This window comes from Phocoena sinus, chromosome 1 (genome assembly GCF_008692025.1).
Source record: "Phocoena sinus isolate mPhoSin1 chromosome 1, mPhoSin1.pri, whole genome shotgun sequence".
Lineage (NCBI taxonomy): Eukaryota > Metazoa > Chordata > Mammalia > Artiodactyla > Phocoenidae > Phocoena > Phocoena sinus.
In genome coordinates this window covers 103,420,999-103,438,692 of record NC_045763.1, presented here as the reverse complement: position 1 = coordinate 103,438,692, position 17,694 = coordinate 103,420,999, and the positions used below count along the sequence as shown (strand labels likewise).

Genomic DNA, 17,694 nt, shown 5'->3' with positions numbered 1-17,694 from the left:
TGCCTCCCTGACATCGGCAGCTCCTGTGGTCAGCAGTTGGAGAGCTTCTCAGTTACTTGGACAGCATTAGAGGAAAATCTGGGTAGGGATGGGCTTGGGAGCTACAGCACAATGTGGAAGACTGCTGGCCAACCCCCCTTGACCACCAAGGCTGCCTGCAACGGCACAGCCACGCCCTTTGGTACACTCCCTTTGAAAGCTTTGTGGCCAGCTTTGGGGTGGGCAGAAGAACATATCAGACATCACCACAACCCACACAGGGATGATCGGCGTAGCGAGTGGGAGTCAGGAAGAGTCAGGAAGAGAAGGAACCAGGAAGGCCAACTACTTGAGGACACTTTTTTAAACTGCTTTGGCAACAAGGGCCCTATATGACTTAAAGCTTTTTCTGGTGTCTGAGCCTTGGAGAGAGGGACAGTGTTAGAAGGAGTGGGCATAACTATGAAAGAGAATCTGGTAGCATTCGTACGTGTGGGAGGTGCAAATAAGGGCTGCTCGTGACTATTTCTGGAAACTTCAAAATATTTTGAAATTATTTGTAAAGCCGTTTCTGTACCCCATCGGCCAACTGGCATCCTTAGTCGTCTCATCAACAACCCACCTATTTTCTCTCTCTCATGACACAACTGTCTTCTCATTTACTACATAAAAGCCTCTATTTACCCTCCTTAAGGGTGTGTTTGAGGCAAGGAGCCTAGCCAGGGAGTTTCAACCAAGTTCTTTAGGTGACTTTATTTGAATTTTCACATTCCTATATAGATGCTGACTACTCTGGGGTGCTTCTCCTGACCCCTTCTCTACTTTCTCCTCTTTATTTCACTTCCTTCTATTTCCCTTACTCTTTTTCTGCCTTCCCCGACCCCCTCAATTGTTTCTATCCATTTCCATCCTTCTGTTTCTCTCTCTTCCTCCATTAAGCTCAGGATAGCATATAGGGAGGGAGATGAGGCCAAGATTGGGATAAGAAACACATCTTCCAGGGAACTCCCTGGTGGTTCAGTTATTAGAACTCTGCGCTCTCACTGCCGAGGGCCAGGATTCGATCCCTGGTGTGGGAACTAAGATCCCACAGGCCGCACGGTGTGGCAACAAAACAAAACAAAACACATCTTCCAGTTTATACCTTCCCCCACTCTAAATGAATGAGAATAATAGCTCCATTTAACTAACATATATCCTACGCCAGGGCCCATGCAAGGAGCTTTCTGTAGACGCCTTAGTTTCATTCTCACAACTAGCCTGTAAGGCAGTTACCATCATTATCAGCATTTTAATGATGAGGAAATGAAGGAACAGAAAGGTTGAGTGAACTCACCCAGTATCACACAGCTAGCAAATAAATGGTAAAGCCAAGGTTTACACCCCAGACATCTAACTTTAATGCTCATACACTGAACCACTGGGCTGCACTTTCAAGACTTTACAGCTTTGTCGGGTCATGGCACACATGAAATGTGACCATGTTTGAAAGACACATAGTGGTAAACTGGAAGAGATTTACTTGGGCTTAGCAAAAAAAAAAAAAAAAATTACCTTCTTAATATAATAATATACAAAATAATAGGAAAGATATCAAATATTACATTGTAGGAAACTACCAAGTAAAATATTTTTAGATTTTGAATGAATATCTTGTGCTTATTTCTAAGAATATAGCTTTTGATATTAGGTTTTATGCTTGAAATAGCAACATACAGTTCCTGATCAAGGTGGTTTTTTTTTTTTGTGGTATGCGGGCCTCTCACTGTTGTGGCCTCTCCCGTTGCGGAGCACAGGCTCAGCGGCCATGGCTCACGGGCCCAGCCGCTCCGCGGCATGTGGGATCTTCCCAGACCGGGGCACGAACCCGCGTCCCCTGCATCAGCAGGCAGACTCGCAACCACTGCGCCACCAGGGAAACCCCTGGTCAAGGTTTTAAATGATCTCTTTGAATTCTGGATAGTCACCCTTGACCAGAGACTTTGCTGGCACATGTGAATGGTGGCAAATGACAGGACAACATTCAATGCTCTTTCTTTGATTGATGAACCATCTTTTCTTGCCATTGAACAGAATTTAGATAATCTAATCTCTAAATTGTCCTTCAGGAATGTGAGCATTCTTTCCATCTAACAGCTATTACTTTCCTTTTCAATGACAAATGTAGTGTTAATATTTCTTATGATCATTTGAATAGATTTCAAATCCAACTGAGCTCTTTTTTTTTTTTTTTTTTTGCGGTACGTGGGCCTCTCGCTGTTATGGCCTCTCCCGTTGTGGAGCACAGGCTCTGGACGCGCAGACTCAGCGGCCATGGTTCACGGGCCCAGTCGCTGAGTGGCATGTGGGATCTTCCTGGACCAGGGCACGAACCTGTGTCCCCTGCATGGGCAGGCGGACTCTCAACCACTGTGCCACCAGGGAAGCCCGGCTCTTTCATATTATATATTTCAAAATAATAATGAAGCATTTCCTTAGGAATATGCAATTATCGCTCTACTGGTCTTACACCTTTTTCTTAAGATTTAAATAATAAAATTACTAGTGAGCCATTTTAACCTCCTTTTTAAGGTTAAATTTTTGCTTTTAAACTGACAAACTTTGTCAGTACACTGTGTATTTCACACGGTCCTTGGAATTTTCAGTTAACTTCATTCAGGATCTCAGCAAGGTCCGGCATGTTTTGAGGCCAATAATTTATCCTTTGAAGAGTTTTTAACATAATTCAATTTTTCCAGTTCACCTCTTAGCTCATAAACTCTTAGTAAAATTCCCCTGGGACAGTTAGACTGCTTTAGTGTGAAACAGCAGAGACAGGTCTTCTGAACCCATTTCTTCACCTAGAGCTAAGAAGAGAAGGGGCTATCAAGATTTGGATGTTACCAGGATCACCTTTTTAATAACAATCTTATATGTGGAATTCAGACCAATAGGTAAAGTTTATATAACAAAGAATTTCTGTGAATAAGTACTGCTTGAATCTCAAGATTTTCAGAATGAACTTGACAACACAGTCTTTACACCTTCTTGTCATTACAGCCTCACCATCAGTTCTGAAGCCAAAGGCCTACTGTCCTCTTTAATGAACCAATTAATTATATTAGGTCCAATTATTATTTTTGAAAGATTTTTTTTTTTGTGTGCGATATGCAGGCCTCTCACCATTGTGGCCTCTCCCGTTGCGGAGCACAGGCTCTGGACGCGCAGGCTCAGCGGCCACGGCTCACGGGCCCAGCCGCTCCGCGGCATGTGGGATCTTCCCGGACCGGGGCACGAACCCGTGTCCCCTGCATCGGCAGGCGGACTCTCAACCACTGCGCCACCAGGGAAGCCCCTGAAAGAAATATTTTTAACTTACAAAGAAAAACAATAATACATTATGAAAACTCCATCTAGAATTAGATTGGCTAATTGTTAATATTTACAGGCATTAGAAAAAAGAAAGAAGGAAGGTAGGAAGAAAGGATGGTAGGAAGGAAGGGATAAATTGAATAATTCAGAAAATTAAGAAAATCAGTTTTGTCCTCTTTAGGAATACCTAATGCCAGATTTTGTTGATAATACTGATTACGATGATTACTAACCTAATAAACAGATAGCAATCATGCATTCCATTGGTGTTAGTAGAAAAATATGAACATTACAGTAAATTAAATCAAAAGAAAAAAACTAAATATTTTAGAGTCTCACAAACCAAAAAACTTCACTGATGATAAACAAACTTGGACTAAAGTAACAATCACACCGAGAAGATCCAGTGGGGAAGACAGGGGAGCAGACTCTCTCTAGCTGTGATGCTCGCTAGTCTTAGGCACAAAATAATTGTTATTGAAACAGAACATTTATAGAGGAGGCATTGTTTTCAAATATAATATTAACTACCGTAAAATCTGAATGGCTGTAGAAAACATCTAGAAAGATTTATCACCAAAATAACTTATGTCTATCAAGCTCCTTGTAACATACCTGTGGCCATCACACACTGGCTGAAAGCATCAGGATTCCTACTTGGCATTCCCATCACTCTGTCTGTTTCTTCTTGCCTTTCAAAAGAGGCCAAGGTCAGTGGGTGGGGAAGCTAGGAGTGGATAAAACACCCAGGGAATCAGTTGTTGAGAGTCCTATACTTCTGCTGTAGTTTGAGGGTGATTGGTCAGGAAAGTTTAATGGAACAGAAGGCATTGGCTTTGCAAATGGTCCCAAGCTTTTCTATAGAACAAGAACAATGGAGGCAGTGGAGAAACCGGAAGGATTTAAAACATAAGTAGACTGGAATAGTCTTAGCAGAAAAGGATGCCTAAGAGATTTGGTACCAGATTAGAAAGGACCTGGAAGAACTGGGAGGCTACATCTTCCAGGGAGGTTGGGCATGAAAGTCCGTCTCCAGCTTGAGCGTGTAGCTATGGATGCTAGCGTTGAGTGAGCGTGACAAGAACTTCCTAGGGGAACTCAGCTGATGGTTAAGAATGCCAACCTGGGGGAAATGTGGAGCTAAAGGGTCAATACCCAGTACGGAAAACCCGGAGGGATGGGCAAGAAAGGTGAGAAAATGCTAAGACACGTCTGCAATAAGCTGGAGGTTGAAGGCTGGATGTTCAGGAGCCCATTCCGGAGGGGAATGAGGAAACAAACAAACAAAAACAGGACACGAGGGCAGGAAAAATCTAGGGAATCACATGAGATCAATAGAGCAGAAGACTAGACCGGGTTTCCTGGAAGACAGCTGTTGTTTGGGCAAGGCTGAAGGCTCAACCACAGTTTGAAGCACCAACTTGGAGAATTACCTTTCTCTACCCTTCTTCATCTTGAAAGGGATGTAGATTGGCTCCTCAAGTGAAGAAGAGAGATCTCTGGACACAGATCAGGGCCATTCTTTCTATGACGATAGGGGGTCATGGAGGTGGGGAGAGGTTCACCCGGAAGAGGGGGTCTGGGAAGAGGGGACAGAGGATTCTGATGGAGCCCACTGCTGCCTTAGAGAGACGTAAATAACAGGTATGGCTATAACCACTCCACTTTCTATACTCTCCCACTGTCTTTCTATTCATTCTCCACATCTCTCACCCATCTTCTTCCCCTCCACCTAATCCTCTATCCCAACTCTCAGGTTTTATGATATATTTTCTTTTTTTTTTTTGCGGTACGCGGGCCTGTCACTGCTGTGGCCTCTCCCGTTGCGGAGCGCAGGCTCCGGACGCGCAGGCTCAGCGGCCATCCTCACGGGCCCAGCCGCTCCGCGGCACGTGGGATCTTCCCGGACCGGGGCACGAACCCGTGTCCCCTGCATCGGCAGGCGGACTCTCAACCACTGCGCCACCAGGGAAGCCCTATGATATATTTTCTGATGACACAACTACTTTTATGAGGAATGAGTTTGTGTAAACGTGTATCAGTTTGTACAGCTGTTCTTGTAAATTTTTCAACCCCTGTCTCGCCTGTGTTTATTATGCTTTCCTCTATTCTAGCAGCTATCACTTGCATTGTGGTTCTTTAAGGGCCCATAACCCTCCTTGCCTGTGAGCCTTTGAGATCAGTGTCCTTGTCTTACTCGTCTTGGTGTCCCCTGAGTCAGCATGATTCTTGAAATGTTTTTCATTGAATATTAGAAAATTCTGCCTGCTCCTGGGATTCTAGCTAAAGTTTATGCCTCTGATGATTAAGAGATATGAAATTCCATGAAATGGAAAAAAAGGTAATCTTGTTAAGGATGAATCATAGGATCATTGACTCTCAGGATTATAGACTTTATGCAGAACAACCACCAACACCAACACCATTACCATCACCCTCACATATCGGAGAGGAATACGAATGTCTTTACCAAACAGTAACTATCTAGGTGTAGTGAGGCACAGCATGGCCACACTCATGTGGTCTCATGCTTATCTTGACCAGTTTAGATTCAAGTTTGGGGCCAGGATCAAGCAAGGGCTTGGTTAATTTTTTTTTTTGTCTGCATCGTATCTTAGTTGCGGCACGCAGGATCTTTGTTGTGGCACTCGGGCTCTTCGTTGTGGTGCACGGGCTTCTCTCTAGCTGTGGCGTGCAGGTTTTCTCTTCTCTAGTTGTGGCATGCAGGCTCCAGGGCATGTGGGCTCTCTAATTGCGGTGTGTGGGTTCCAGAGCGTGTGGGATCTGTAGTTTGGGGCATGAGGTCTCTAGCTGAGGTGTGCGAGCTCAGTAGTTGTGGCGAGCGAGCTTAGTTGCCCCACGTCATGTGGGATCTTAGTCCCCTGAACAGGGATTGAACCCGTGTCCCCTACATTGCCATGTGGAGTCTTTACCACTGGACCACCAGGGAAGTCCCTGGGGTTGGTTAATTTTAAGTCATCTCTCAGGAGATCAGAATGAAAAAAGAAAACTTAAAAAGAGGGAAAGAAAAACTAGGAGTTACCCAAAGAAGTACTCCTGTTAAGAAGTTTAAAATTCTTCTGTGATGTCATTTTTGATTGAGTTGCTTTGCATACTAAGTGGGTTTTCTTCTTACTCAGTGCTCACTTATACAGCAGTACTCTTTAGAGGGCACACGTAACTAGCAGTGAGTTTGAGTGAAAAAATTTCTTTTGGTTTTTCTCTCCCTTGTCCTCTCTTTGTTTCTTCTGTTTTCTCCTTTCTGTCACCCAATTTCCTAAAACACAGAAAAGTGTGATAAAGAGTTCCTCTTGTGGGTGATAGAATGCCAGTCAGTTCAAATTCCTTGGGGTTTAAAATAGTATCAAATAATTATCTATCTAAATAATGGCTACTAAATAACTATCCAATCAGAATTAATTGGTTTCCCACTTTCTCTATGTTATTTAAAAAGAGAAATTTCTGATGCAGTGTGTATCTTGAAAATGTCTCTCCTTTTTATCTTCTTCCTCTTAGATTACAAGGCTTTTGAAGAGGCAGCTGAACATTTCCAGCCGTACATCAAATTTTTTGCTACTTTCGACAAAGGGGTAAGTACCTATGAAACCCCACTTTAACCGCTTTAAAGATTGAACTTCCCACCACTTTTCTTTTGGCCACATTAACCATCCTCTATCCATTAACACTTTCTCCAGAAGTGTTAGAAATATGGCAGTGAATAAGAGATGAGTATGAAGATGATTCATTCAGAAGCTATATAAGGGTATTTCTGAAAGCATCCAATAAAGAGAGATGAACCACTCTTTATCACCTTCAACACTAAGAATGGGAAGTGTGTGAGCCCAGAGTGTGCCAGGACACTGGTCACTGCTTCCTTTTTGTTTAGGGCCATCCTCTGCCTTCCTGGGGTTGCATACTTCCCCCTCTACTGGGTCAGGATGGGGGATGAAGTGGAGAGGAGCGCTGACCATCTGAAGACCTGGTGCTTCAGAAAGTTACTTTCATCCTCAGGAGAAGCTATTGATGTACTTGTCTGTAATTCAATGGATCTATATTTTCTGGATGTGGCAAGTTCCTTTTTAAGCCAAAGAACAGCAGAGATAGAGGGATCTTGAATCAATGGGTAATTTTTCTGGGGTCTACTAAGGTTGCAGTACTCCATTCTGGCTCCAGTTACTACTAGAATGGCTACTTATTGAGTATTTTCTGTGTGTTGGGCACAATTTGATATATTGCATCTATACTATTTCTAATCCTTTAAACAACTCTGAAAAGTAAAATACCCTGTTTCCCAGATGAGAAAAACGATTTAGAAAGGTTAAGTAATATCCAAGGTCTCCAGCAAATTAGTAGTAGTTCTGAGATCACAATTTAGGACAATCTTTACCTAAAACTCATGCCATTTCTTCTGTATCACACCATTAAGCAGAAAACTCTGTATCTGCCCTTGAGATTCAGGGTGCACACCCACACACCCACATTCATACTCACATCCACACAACACACACAGAACACACATACACAACACCCATGTAACCACACACAGTACACACACTCACACAACATACCAGCATAACACATACCTCCTCACACACTCACACCCACACATATATAACACTCCCAGTGCACATACATTCAAACTTACATCCACGCCCTCCTACACATACGTACCCCAACTAAAGCCCTAAATCACAACGTTTACTAGAACAAATAAATCTAGGACAAACTAAGTCCTGATCAAATCCAAGTGGTAAAAGTTGAAAGTAAAAAAGGTAAAAGTTACTCCTACTGAGGAGTAAGGCATTGATGAACAGTGCTCATGGGTCTTGCTACTTTGAGGAGTTCAAGTTTTCTGTGAAAAACAAGAGGCGGCCTGTAGGTGCTGGAGCAGGGAAGGAGTATGGTGAAAAGAGATTGCATTAAATATATAGACATAACCACTGCTATGGATCTGACCCCAGTCTACAAGCCTATAAACCAGAAGGGAGCTCTATAATCTAAGTAATGTAATCTAAACTTGAAGAAAGTTTACCCTAATTGTTTGGATTAGAGTTGGGAGAGAGCTTGAACAAGAATATCAAAGGGAATAATAACTACCATCTATTAAGTACTTTTTATGCGTCAGGCTGTGTGCTAAGAGCTTTACATGGGTTTTCTCATTTAATCCTCTCAACACCCCTGTATAAGAGGGATTAGGATTCTCAGCCTACGGAAGCTGAAACCAAGGCACCAAGAGATGAAGTGATCTGTGATTTGCTCAGGGTCACACAGTGAGTAGGTCAGCCTGACTTCAAAGTCAACTGCTCTGTACTGCTGCACCCCAGAGAGAGAAACACTACATGTCAAATGATTAGCTGCCGCCTGGCACATAGTAAGCACTCAGTAAATGTTAGCCAGTACTATTGCTAAGAAGAGGCAGCCCTCTAAGCCCAGGAGGATGGAGGTTGGGAGGGGATATTAGTAGAGAAGGGGAGGTCCAGAGGAGCCTAAGGGAAATTCATCGCTGGCGTTTGGTTACGATGGGCCAGGAGTAAACAAGGTGGCTCCTGGGTAAGAACTCATCAGGTGAGAGTCAGGTGGGCAAGCCAGGCCAAGCAAGAAAGCCTCAGTTCTTAAAAGGCTGGTCCAATGCTGAGTTCAGGGTAGTGTCTGGTTTTAGGTGTGCCTCCCGGCCCAACCATATGGCTTCATATCTGTGGCCCATGAAGAAGGTGAGGTCAGGCTATAATCAAAAACTCAGAAGGCTCTTCACTAAAAACTCTGTAAGACACTGAGTCATAAGTGCCCTTGTTCATAGAGCCTTGTGGGATTTTATAACATTTATAAAGAGAAAGATGCACTCTCTACCTCTATAGAGAGCACAGAAGGAAGAGCTGTTTCACTGAGCGGACCCGATCATGCCATGTGGGACTTGAGAACTTGCACTCATCAGTTGCGGAGTGGGGGAAATGGTGGTGTCCAGAAGGCATGGCTGCCCCCAGTCCAAGCCTCAGTGGTGTCCAGCAGGGGGCGCTAGAGCAGAAGAGATGGGTGGAAGGACCTGGTTGTGAGACACATCCTAGGGAATCCCAGAGGGACCGGGGGAAGGGGAGGTGCTTTCTAGACGTTTGAAGTCAGGAGAGTCAAGGGCCTGGGAAGCCCTAATACAGTCCCAAAGATGAAAAACTAACTGGCAGAGGTTGAGATGACTAGAGGACCTGGCCACTGTTGACATGAAGGAGAGAAAGACGAGAGAAGACACACCAATAACTTAAGATCTCAAGTCCCTGCTTCAAGACAGCAAAGATTGTAAAGCTACTGAAAACATTTGGAAATCTAGGAAGAAGAATCTATATATAGGAACATAAGATGGGGTGATGAGCTCTAATCTCTACAAGCCGGGAAGACATTCGACTGGAAGGATCTTTTACTTATTGATTCATTCACTCACTTAGCAAGCATTTATTGAGTGCCTGTTTTGTGCCAGGCACTCTTCCAGTTGCCAGGGACACAACATTGAGCAAAACAGATTCCTATCCTTGTAGAATTTAGAGTTTAGTATATGGGATTGGTGGGTAAGGTCTGGGAAAGGAAAAGATGGGAAGACAGAAAGTAAGTAAACAACGCAATAAATATATTATATTAAATGTATTATATGAGTTGGAGAACTGTAAAGAGGATGAGATATCAGGGCCGCTGATGTAGATTTGGGAGTTTAGTAGTTTCCAACCACTGTCCATATTGGTATGCCCCAAGGAGCTTTTAAAAGCAAGGATTCTTGAGTCCCATCTTGGAAATTTGGATTTTTCTAGCATTGTGACAAGGCCCAGAAATATGCATTTTTCTAAAAGCTCCCTGAGAGATTTTACCTGGCACGCAGGTTTGGGACCAGCACTGTTATATGGATCTTGATCCTACATCAAGCCACACAAGGGCCTAACCTCCCTGAAGCAAATGGAGCAAGAGTCAGAGGGCTAAGGATGGTGTCCACTCTATGGCACCTCACAGCCTGAAAAAGTTAGTTCTAATCATCTCATGCTATCTCCCACTGGCCTGTTCTTTTCTTGGAGTGAACAGTGAGAAGCAGAATCATTTTTTGAACCATATTGGTCCAAAAGAAGCTGTGATTCTCTAAACAAGTTGATGGGCAAGACAGATGTTGAGAAGACCTAAATTCATTGAGTTGTTTTCATCTGCAACAACCAAAATGGCTTGCTAACTTGTAGAAAAACATCTGTTATCAAAATTCATACACATGCAAATGTCAAAAAATTGTACTTTGTAACTTTCTTGTCTTTGGCATACTCCATTCCATCTATCTTTTTTTTAAGTACAAAAGAATTCATTATATGGACCTGTTGAGTTTTTAATAGTAAAATCCATTCTTACCATCCATGAAACAGGTCTCCTCCCAGAACAGAACCTTGGATATAGTAGACCCCACTAAATATTTATTGAAGGAATGAAAGAATCAATGCCTCAATCAATCAAATCTCCTTCAGTCTTTACCATCCAAGATACAATTAAAAGAATGGAATTCTCTGAGATTCAAAAGGAGGAAATTCTATGGTAGTGATGGGGATATAGTGAACAGGTCTCTGGAGAATTTTGCTCAGGGTTCCAAAGACTTAAACTTACAAACATCATAATCCAACTTTACATTCATGGTCTTAACACTACAGACCCTAACATACACACACATATACACATACACACTCACGTGCATAGGTGCGTCTCCACTGCTTACCTCGGTGGAGGGTCTGATGAGCTCCTTTTCACCTTCAGGAAGCCTTCATTCTAGCAGACTGTGCTAGGGATGAACTGATGAGAGCATGTTACAAGAGGTAGAAGGAAAACTCTCACAGTGTCAAGGCAATACTTAAAGGGACATAAATTCCTTTCTGTACAGTGTCAAGAAGAAGGTAATTTTCAGATGAGAGGAAAGTTGGAACGGAGGCAAATTGTTGGTTGAGAACACTCTGCTTGACAAATTGCATACTCAAATTGTGCCTCAGGTCTGTCATTTGTAAAATAAGTATAATAATAGTTCTTACCTCATACAGTCAAAATGGGGATTCATAAAGTAATCAACTGAAAACACTTTGCATCAGTGCCTGGCACATAGTAAGCACTCCATATGTTTGCTATTAGTTTTTGCTCGTCTGCTCACTTCCTACTTCATATAAACACAGTTTCCTGGTTCCTAGAATATGTAGTAAGTGAACTCAGAAAACCAGAATCCAATGTCATTTTCAAGCCCATTCTATGATGGGCCCAGCTTTGTGAAGAACTGTGCGTAAACCCAAAGAGTGGTTGTAGAGTTGCTCTTTCCTCCCTTCCTCCAACCACACTCCTCACCCCCACCCCACTGAAGAGGGAAGAAAGTAAGAAAAAAAACCCACACCTTCTTGTCCTTTAAAACCAAATCAGCATGACCATTAAATCTCTTTGACGGCTGGCTCTTAACACAGCTTGTTTTCGTTAGCTCTGAGTAGGATGTTGGTATTTCTTTCCCTTAAGTCCTCAAGAAATGTCTTTTGGAATAGAGTGACCTGGATGAATAGCAATTGATGACAAAAGCCATAGGGATACCAGTGTGTGCTCAGAATGGACCTCCTTGTGTAACAGCTTATGTAACACCCAGTTCCTCCCGGTCACCAATTAGTCATGGCTGCCCTGGGCCTCCACACTGTTGGTTACCACCACAGGGCGTCAGCTCTTAGGCAATTCCTCTTTATTTTCAAGGGAACCACTGTTCATCCCTGTGCTTTCTTGGACCACAGCTTTGAACTAGAAAAGAATGGCATTTGGTTTTCTACAGAGCGTTGCACATTCCAGGCCTCTCAAATCATTTCACAAAAGGAGATGAGAGTTCAGCAGCTCTGCAGGCAAACACAGCAACCATTCTGCCCTGACCAGACCGCGTGGCCACGTTAATGAAGAGCGCAGATGGCTCCCAGGCTATGGGCTGGCTCCCCATGCTTTTTATTTGGTACAGCGTGAGCAACTCATCCCAGCTTGCTGGGTACTAACCCAGTGTTAGCACTGAAAGTCTGAATCCTGGGAAACCCCTCCACTCTGGACAAACCAGGATGGTGGGTCACCTTCTGACAGGTAACTAACCAGGCAGTTCCCAGAGCCTGAGAAACCATAAAACAAGCCCAGGACTGAGAGACCACCCTTGGGCCAATGCTTCAACCAAAATAGCAATTAGGGTTTATGAGCTGATCGAGGACAGATTCCTGAGTTGGCCTCTGATTCTGAGTACCTGTATGCTTTAAATGGTTTCTGTCAATTGCCTGTTCTATCAAAACTGATTCAATTAAATCCATACATCCCAAGACACTGAACATGATCTGTTGACATTTGCTTCCTCCTCCAGCCCCTGGCAAATACAGTGGAGTGATGGTGATAATGGAATTAAATTTCCCACCTTTCATTCTGACTGCTCTCTGGCCCTGATTGGATCTCATTTGCCAGAGAAGTTTTTTCTATCTGTCCTTTGATCACAAAATTAGATCGGTCCAGCCAGGATGAGTTAGGTGATGAGTTCCTATCATTTCAATGTTTAAGTAAAAACCATGCATACACTTTCATGTCTTTTGCAGAGAACACACACACTTGCAGCCGGACAACCCATTGCTACTCTAGACTAGTGTTCAAGGAAACTATTGTCTTACTTCTAACCGTTACAGGTTGCAAAGAAATTGTCCTTGAAGATGAATGAGGTTGACTTCTATGAGCCATTTATGGACGAGCCCATTGCCATCCCTGACAAACCCTACACAGAAGAGGAGCTTGTGGAGTTTGTGAAGGAGCACCAAAGGTGTCCCAGATGGCATGCAGGGGTGGGGGCAGGGGGGATCCAGGGCCTGGGAGATGGAGAAAAGCCTCTCAGTCCTACCATTTCAGACCCCCAAGGGCAACAACCTGGAGTTAGTAACCGAGCAGACCTGAACTCAGTAGTGTGGCTTTGTTGGTCATTGATCAGTGGCAGGGATGTTGCTATATTTTCTGAATATGGGTCTACACTTGCAAACAAGGTTAGACCACCTCCCTGCAGTGAGGAAATCACCTCATACAGTAGGATGTAAGTAAATTCTACAATGATAATGATAGTGATTTAGTGACAGCCTCCTAAAGTACTATGTTAGGTGCTTTGGGAAACTATATTACTTACTCTTCAACATTATGGGGTAATTATTATCATCCTAATTTTACAGATCAAGGAATTGGGCTCAGGGAAGTTGAGTAACTTAGTCAAGGATGAACATTATATGCCTAGAACTTCTGGGAGAGGAATCGTTGATACCACCAGCTCTAGCATGGATCAGCAAGCTTTTTCTACAAAGGGCCAGATAATAAATATTTCAGGCTCTATGAGCCAGATGGTCTCTGTTGCAAATACTCAACTCTGCCGTTACAGTGTGCGAGCAGTCGCAGGCCATATGTAAACAAATGGGTGTGGCTGTGTCCCAAAGGAAGCTTATTTATAAAAACAGGAGCCATTGGCTGGATTTGACCCACCAGCTGTAGTTTGCTGACCCCAGCTCTTAAGGGAGGGCAATACTGGAACATGGAATATGGTGGTGGTTCACCCTCTTACCCACCCACCCTCCCCTCCACACGCTCACATAGGTTCGTTGAACCTGGAGCATCATTTGGTCCCTACAGGGATGCAGCACCCGGAGGAACAAATATCAACATGTCTAACAGTATTTGTCAACATTCAAAAAGAAATGAAACCATGAGCAAAAGATAGATCCTACCTGCTCCTCCGAACATCCCTAAAGGGCTTTTGATGGATGACCCTGGTGACAAAACAACTGTAGTTCTGGGCTGTTTCCTCTCCTGGGTCTCCTCATTCTGGGCCTGCTCTGGGTTCTCAGGAGTGGCAGCTGTATGTGAGGAGGGAAATGGCTTCTTGGCCTGGGAGTGAGCTGACTCCGTGCCCTCTGACCCATTATTTGTAATAGATTTTATAATCCTTGGATCAAATGGGCCCATGAAAAGGCTGAGAGCTTTAGGCCCAGCTCTGTGTGTGACACAACAGGGTCAATCTGCTCTGTCTCATTAGGGGAGACAACAGGTACGTAGACACTCTTGAAAATGGACCAACATCTCATTCTACATTTCACTGTGCTGAGGCTTTGGTGTCAGCCAAGGTAATCCCTACTCAACAAAGCTCATCTTATTATTTTTTTTTCAGACCCACTCTACGTCGCTTGCGCCCAGAAGATATGTTTGAGACATGGGTAAGAAAGTGGCAAACTCTTTCTGCTTTGTAGAGATGGGTATATTCCCCAGGAAGAATACCCCTTTGAGTTCCAAAACTCAGACAAATTCTTATTTGCCTGGAGTGGATGTCTGGATGGTGGAGAATTTGAAATGTGGACAATAGCACACTGAGTTACAACCCAGTTCTTCTGGGCCGGCCAGTAGGCAAAATTACTCTATCTCTGAGTTCATTTCCTAGAGTTTCTACTGGCTTTCATTCACTGGCCACCAGAGACCCAAGGTCACGTGGTAGAAGGAGCTCAGACCATGAGTTACATACAGACTTGGGCTCAATCCCACAGTCTGCCACCTAGTAGCTTTGCATTGTAGATCAAGTCACGTGGTCTTTCTGAGCTTTAATTTCTATATCTAAAATCCGGCTTTTCGTAAGGATGAAAGGTGTGAAGAACCCAGACATAGGGGGTACTCCATTAATGCATGGTAGCTGTTTTTGTAAATATCAACTCAAGGCACTGGAAAATGCTGAGTCAGACTGTCCCCTAGGTCTGTGTCACGGACAAGATGTAAGGTGGGTCAAATTGCATTAGAAAGAGGGCCTTGGAGATACACTCCCCCCCCACCCCCAGCTTTATACAAAATTCTGTAAACAGTAACAACCAAAGTCTATGGAGCATTTTTCAAAGCATTTCATGCATCTTTTTACTTGGATCTCTCAACAGTTCTAGAAAGTGATATAGAAACAGTATTATTTTAGCTTCCTGGGGAAACTGACAATCATACAGATTAGATTAATTACTCACGGATACATAACTAATAAGCATTAGATCTTGGGACTTAAATTTAGACCACCTGGGGCCAAATCTCATTTCTCCAGTATACCTCCTAGAGTGGGCCATGTCCCCATAAGGCAACATTCTGGCGGGGAGGGGGCAGAAAGGGATTAACATGGAAGCATATATTTACTCTCTAACTCAGAGTCTAAAGTGACAGATGAACAGAACCGTGGAGTAACTTGACACCCTCTGTTTTAATGGCACGTAACTTCTTTGGATGTCTGAAGGTAGAACAAACATTTCACACCGAAGGCAAATGATCTGGTCCAGAGGAGAGGACTATAGAAGAGCAACACAGCACAATAGAAACATCTTTTCCTAACATTTAAACCTTTCAAAAATTTAACCTTTAGGAGGTCTCATTATTAGATTTAAAAATAACAAAAAGCATATAACAGTGCTTTGAAAATAATATTCCTTTTTAAATTATTTTTGCTTTTCACCTAAAACAATTTCAGACTTATAAAAAAGAGTGCAAAGAATTCCATGATCCCTTTACCCAGATTCCCCAAATGTTAACATTTTACTCCTTTTGCTTTATCACACACTCTCTTGATAGATATACAGATTTTTTCCTGAAGTGTCTGAGACTAAGTAGCAGACCCAATACCCCTTTGCTCCTATATACTTCAGAAGTTGTCTAAAAACAAGAACTTTCTCTTACATAATCATAGTATGCTTATCAAAATCAGGAAATTAATACTAATACAATTCCACGTTTAAATTGACCAGTTGTCACTAATATCCTTTATAGCAAGAGAAAACATTTGTTTTTTCCTGGCCCAGGATCCAATCCTGGATCACAGGCTTATGTTTGGTTGTTATGTTACTTCAGTTGCCTTTAATCTGGAAGAGGTCATTGGTTTTTGTCTTTCATGACACAAGGTACCATTTTAAATCGAGAGTGATTATTACTGTTCTGTTCTGCTATGCCTTTATCTTTATTTCTTCTTCTTACTTTGTTCATTCTTAAGAGATAAGTCTCTAGGCTCCTGGAAGGGAGACACTGCAAAACTGTAGACCCCTTCTCTCAGGCCTTTCCTCACTGACATAGCAGTATCACACCCCGAACCACCACACCATAGCGGGAGATGTCCTGTCCCCTCCTTCACAGACACCCCTAATCCTCCACACTGCCCTGAAGAAATGCTCTCTCTCCCATATCGGAGGTAGATGTTCAGAAAGAAAGTTCACTGCCTGGCTTCACTGGAACCCATTCTCTGCTTTCTTTTCACTTAGTAAGTTACAGCTTTTGCTATACTGTAAGATAACAGTGATGGCTCACGTTATTATATATTCAATTGTTTTCTAGTTGGGAAAGGGCTGTGTATGGAAGTTAACCAGGTAGAGAAAAGGGCAACCAGACTGGTTTACTCCTTTCCAACACCCCATCATGGAATACCCACATGATTCCCCAGAAGCCCTAGCCAGACCTAGTCAGCCCCTCATCCAAGTCTCCAACTAGGGAGGGAGGGCAAGACAGGCCATCCAGGGTTATCTTCACATCCTGAAAAAGGAGGAGCAGAAATCAGTCTGTCAGAAGGCTCTTTGGGGAACCCCTCTGCCTATCCCCAACCCATCCACATGTGCCCACCCCCAAAGCAGCATCTTCTTGGGCTGCTTGGCCATAGCAACTTAAACCCCACATGTTGGGGAAAGTGACCAGCTCATGAACTTTAAAGTCTTTATCTTCAATACCCACTTCCTTAGACATTGCAAGATATTTAAATAAAATAGTAAAACTAGGTAGAGCTAAAGCAACTATTGACCTTCTTCTCTCCCAAACTCTACAGGTTTTTAAAGCAGCAAATCATAGAAAACACATAACTTATTATTCCTAAAAACATTATACCTAGTAATATTTGCTGTGTGAAAATCAGACAGCTATTTTTTTTTTTTTTTTGTGGTACGCGGTTCTCTCACTGCCGTGGCCTCTCCCGTTGCAAAGCACAGGCTCCGGACGCGCAGGCTCAGCGGCCATGGCTCACGGGCCCAGCCGCTCCGCGGCATGTGGGATCTTCCCAGACCAGGGCACGAACCCATGTCCCCTGCATCGGCAGGCAGACTGTCAACCACTGCGCCACCAGGGAAGCCCCAGACAGCTATTTATTTATTTATTTAGAATATTCAAAGAATGTCAAGGTAGCCAGGGTGGTCCAGACCCAATGCTGACCTGTCCTTCCTCTTTGAGACTCCACCTTCCCACCAGCTCTCCATCCTAGCAAGTGGTCAGCCAGAGTCCTTAGCAAAAACCCACAGAAATGGGAGTCAGCAGTTCTTTCTAAAAGAATCTTCCCTTGGTTGCAATAGGCAA

At 43.4% G+C, this 17,694-nt stretch overlaps 1 protein-coding gene across 1 annotated transcript in view; it reads left to right on the top strand.

The window, feature by feature from the left end:
• Window positions 1-17,694, top strand: part of CASQ2 (calsequestrin 2) — a 62,507-nt gene that overhangs the window by 27,089 nt on the left and 17,724 nt on the right. Inside the window, exons 5-7 of the mRNA XM_032648367.1 lie at window positions 6,847-6,920; window positions 13,005-13,135; window positions 14,519-14,564. Coding sequence (XP_032504258.1) covers window positions 6,847-6,920; window positions 13,005-13,135; window positions 14,519-14,564 — 251 coding nt within the window. The remainder of the gene's footprint in view (window positions 1-6,846; window positions 6,921-13,004; window positions 13,136-14,518; window positions 14,565-17,694) is intronic.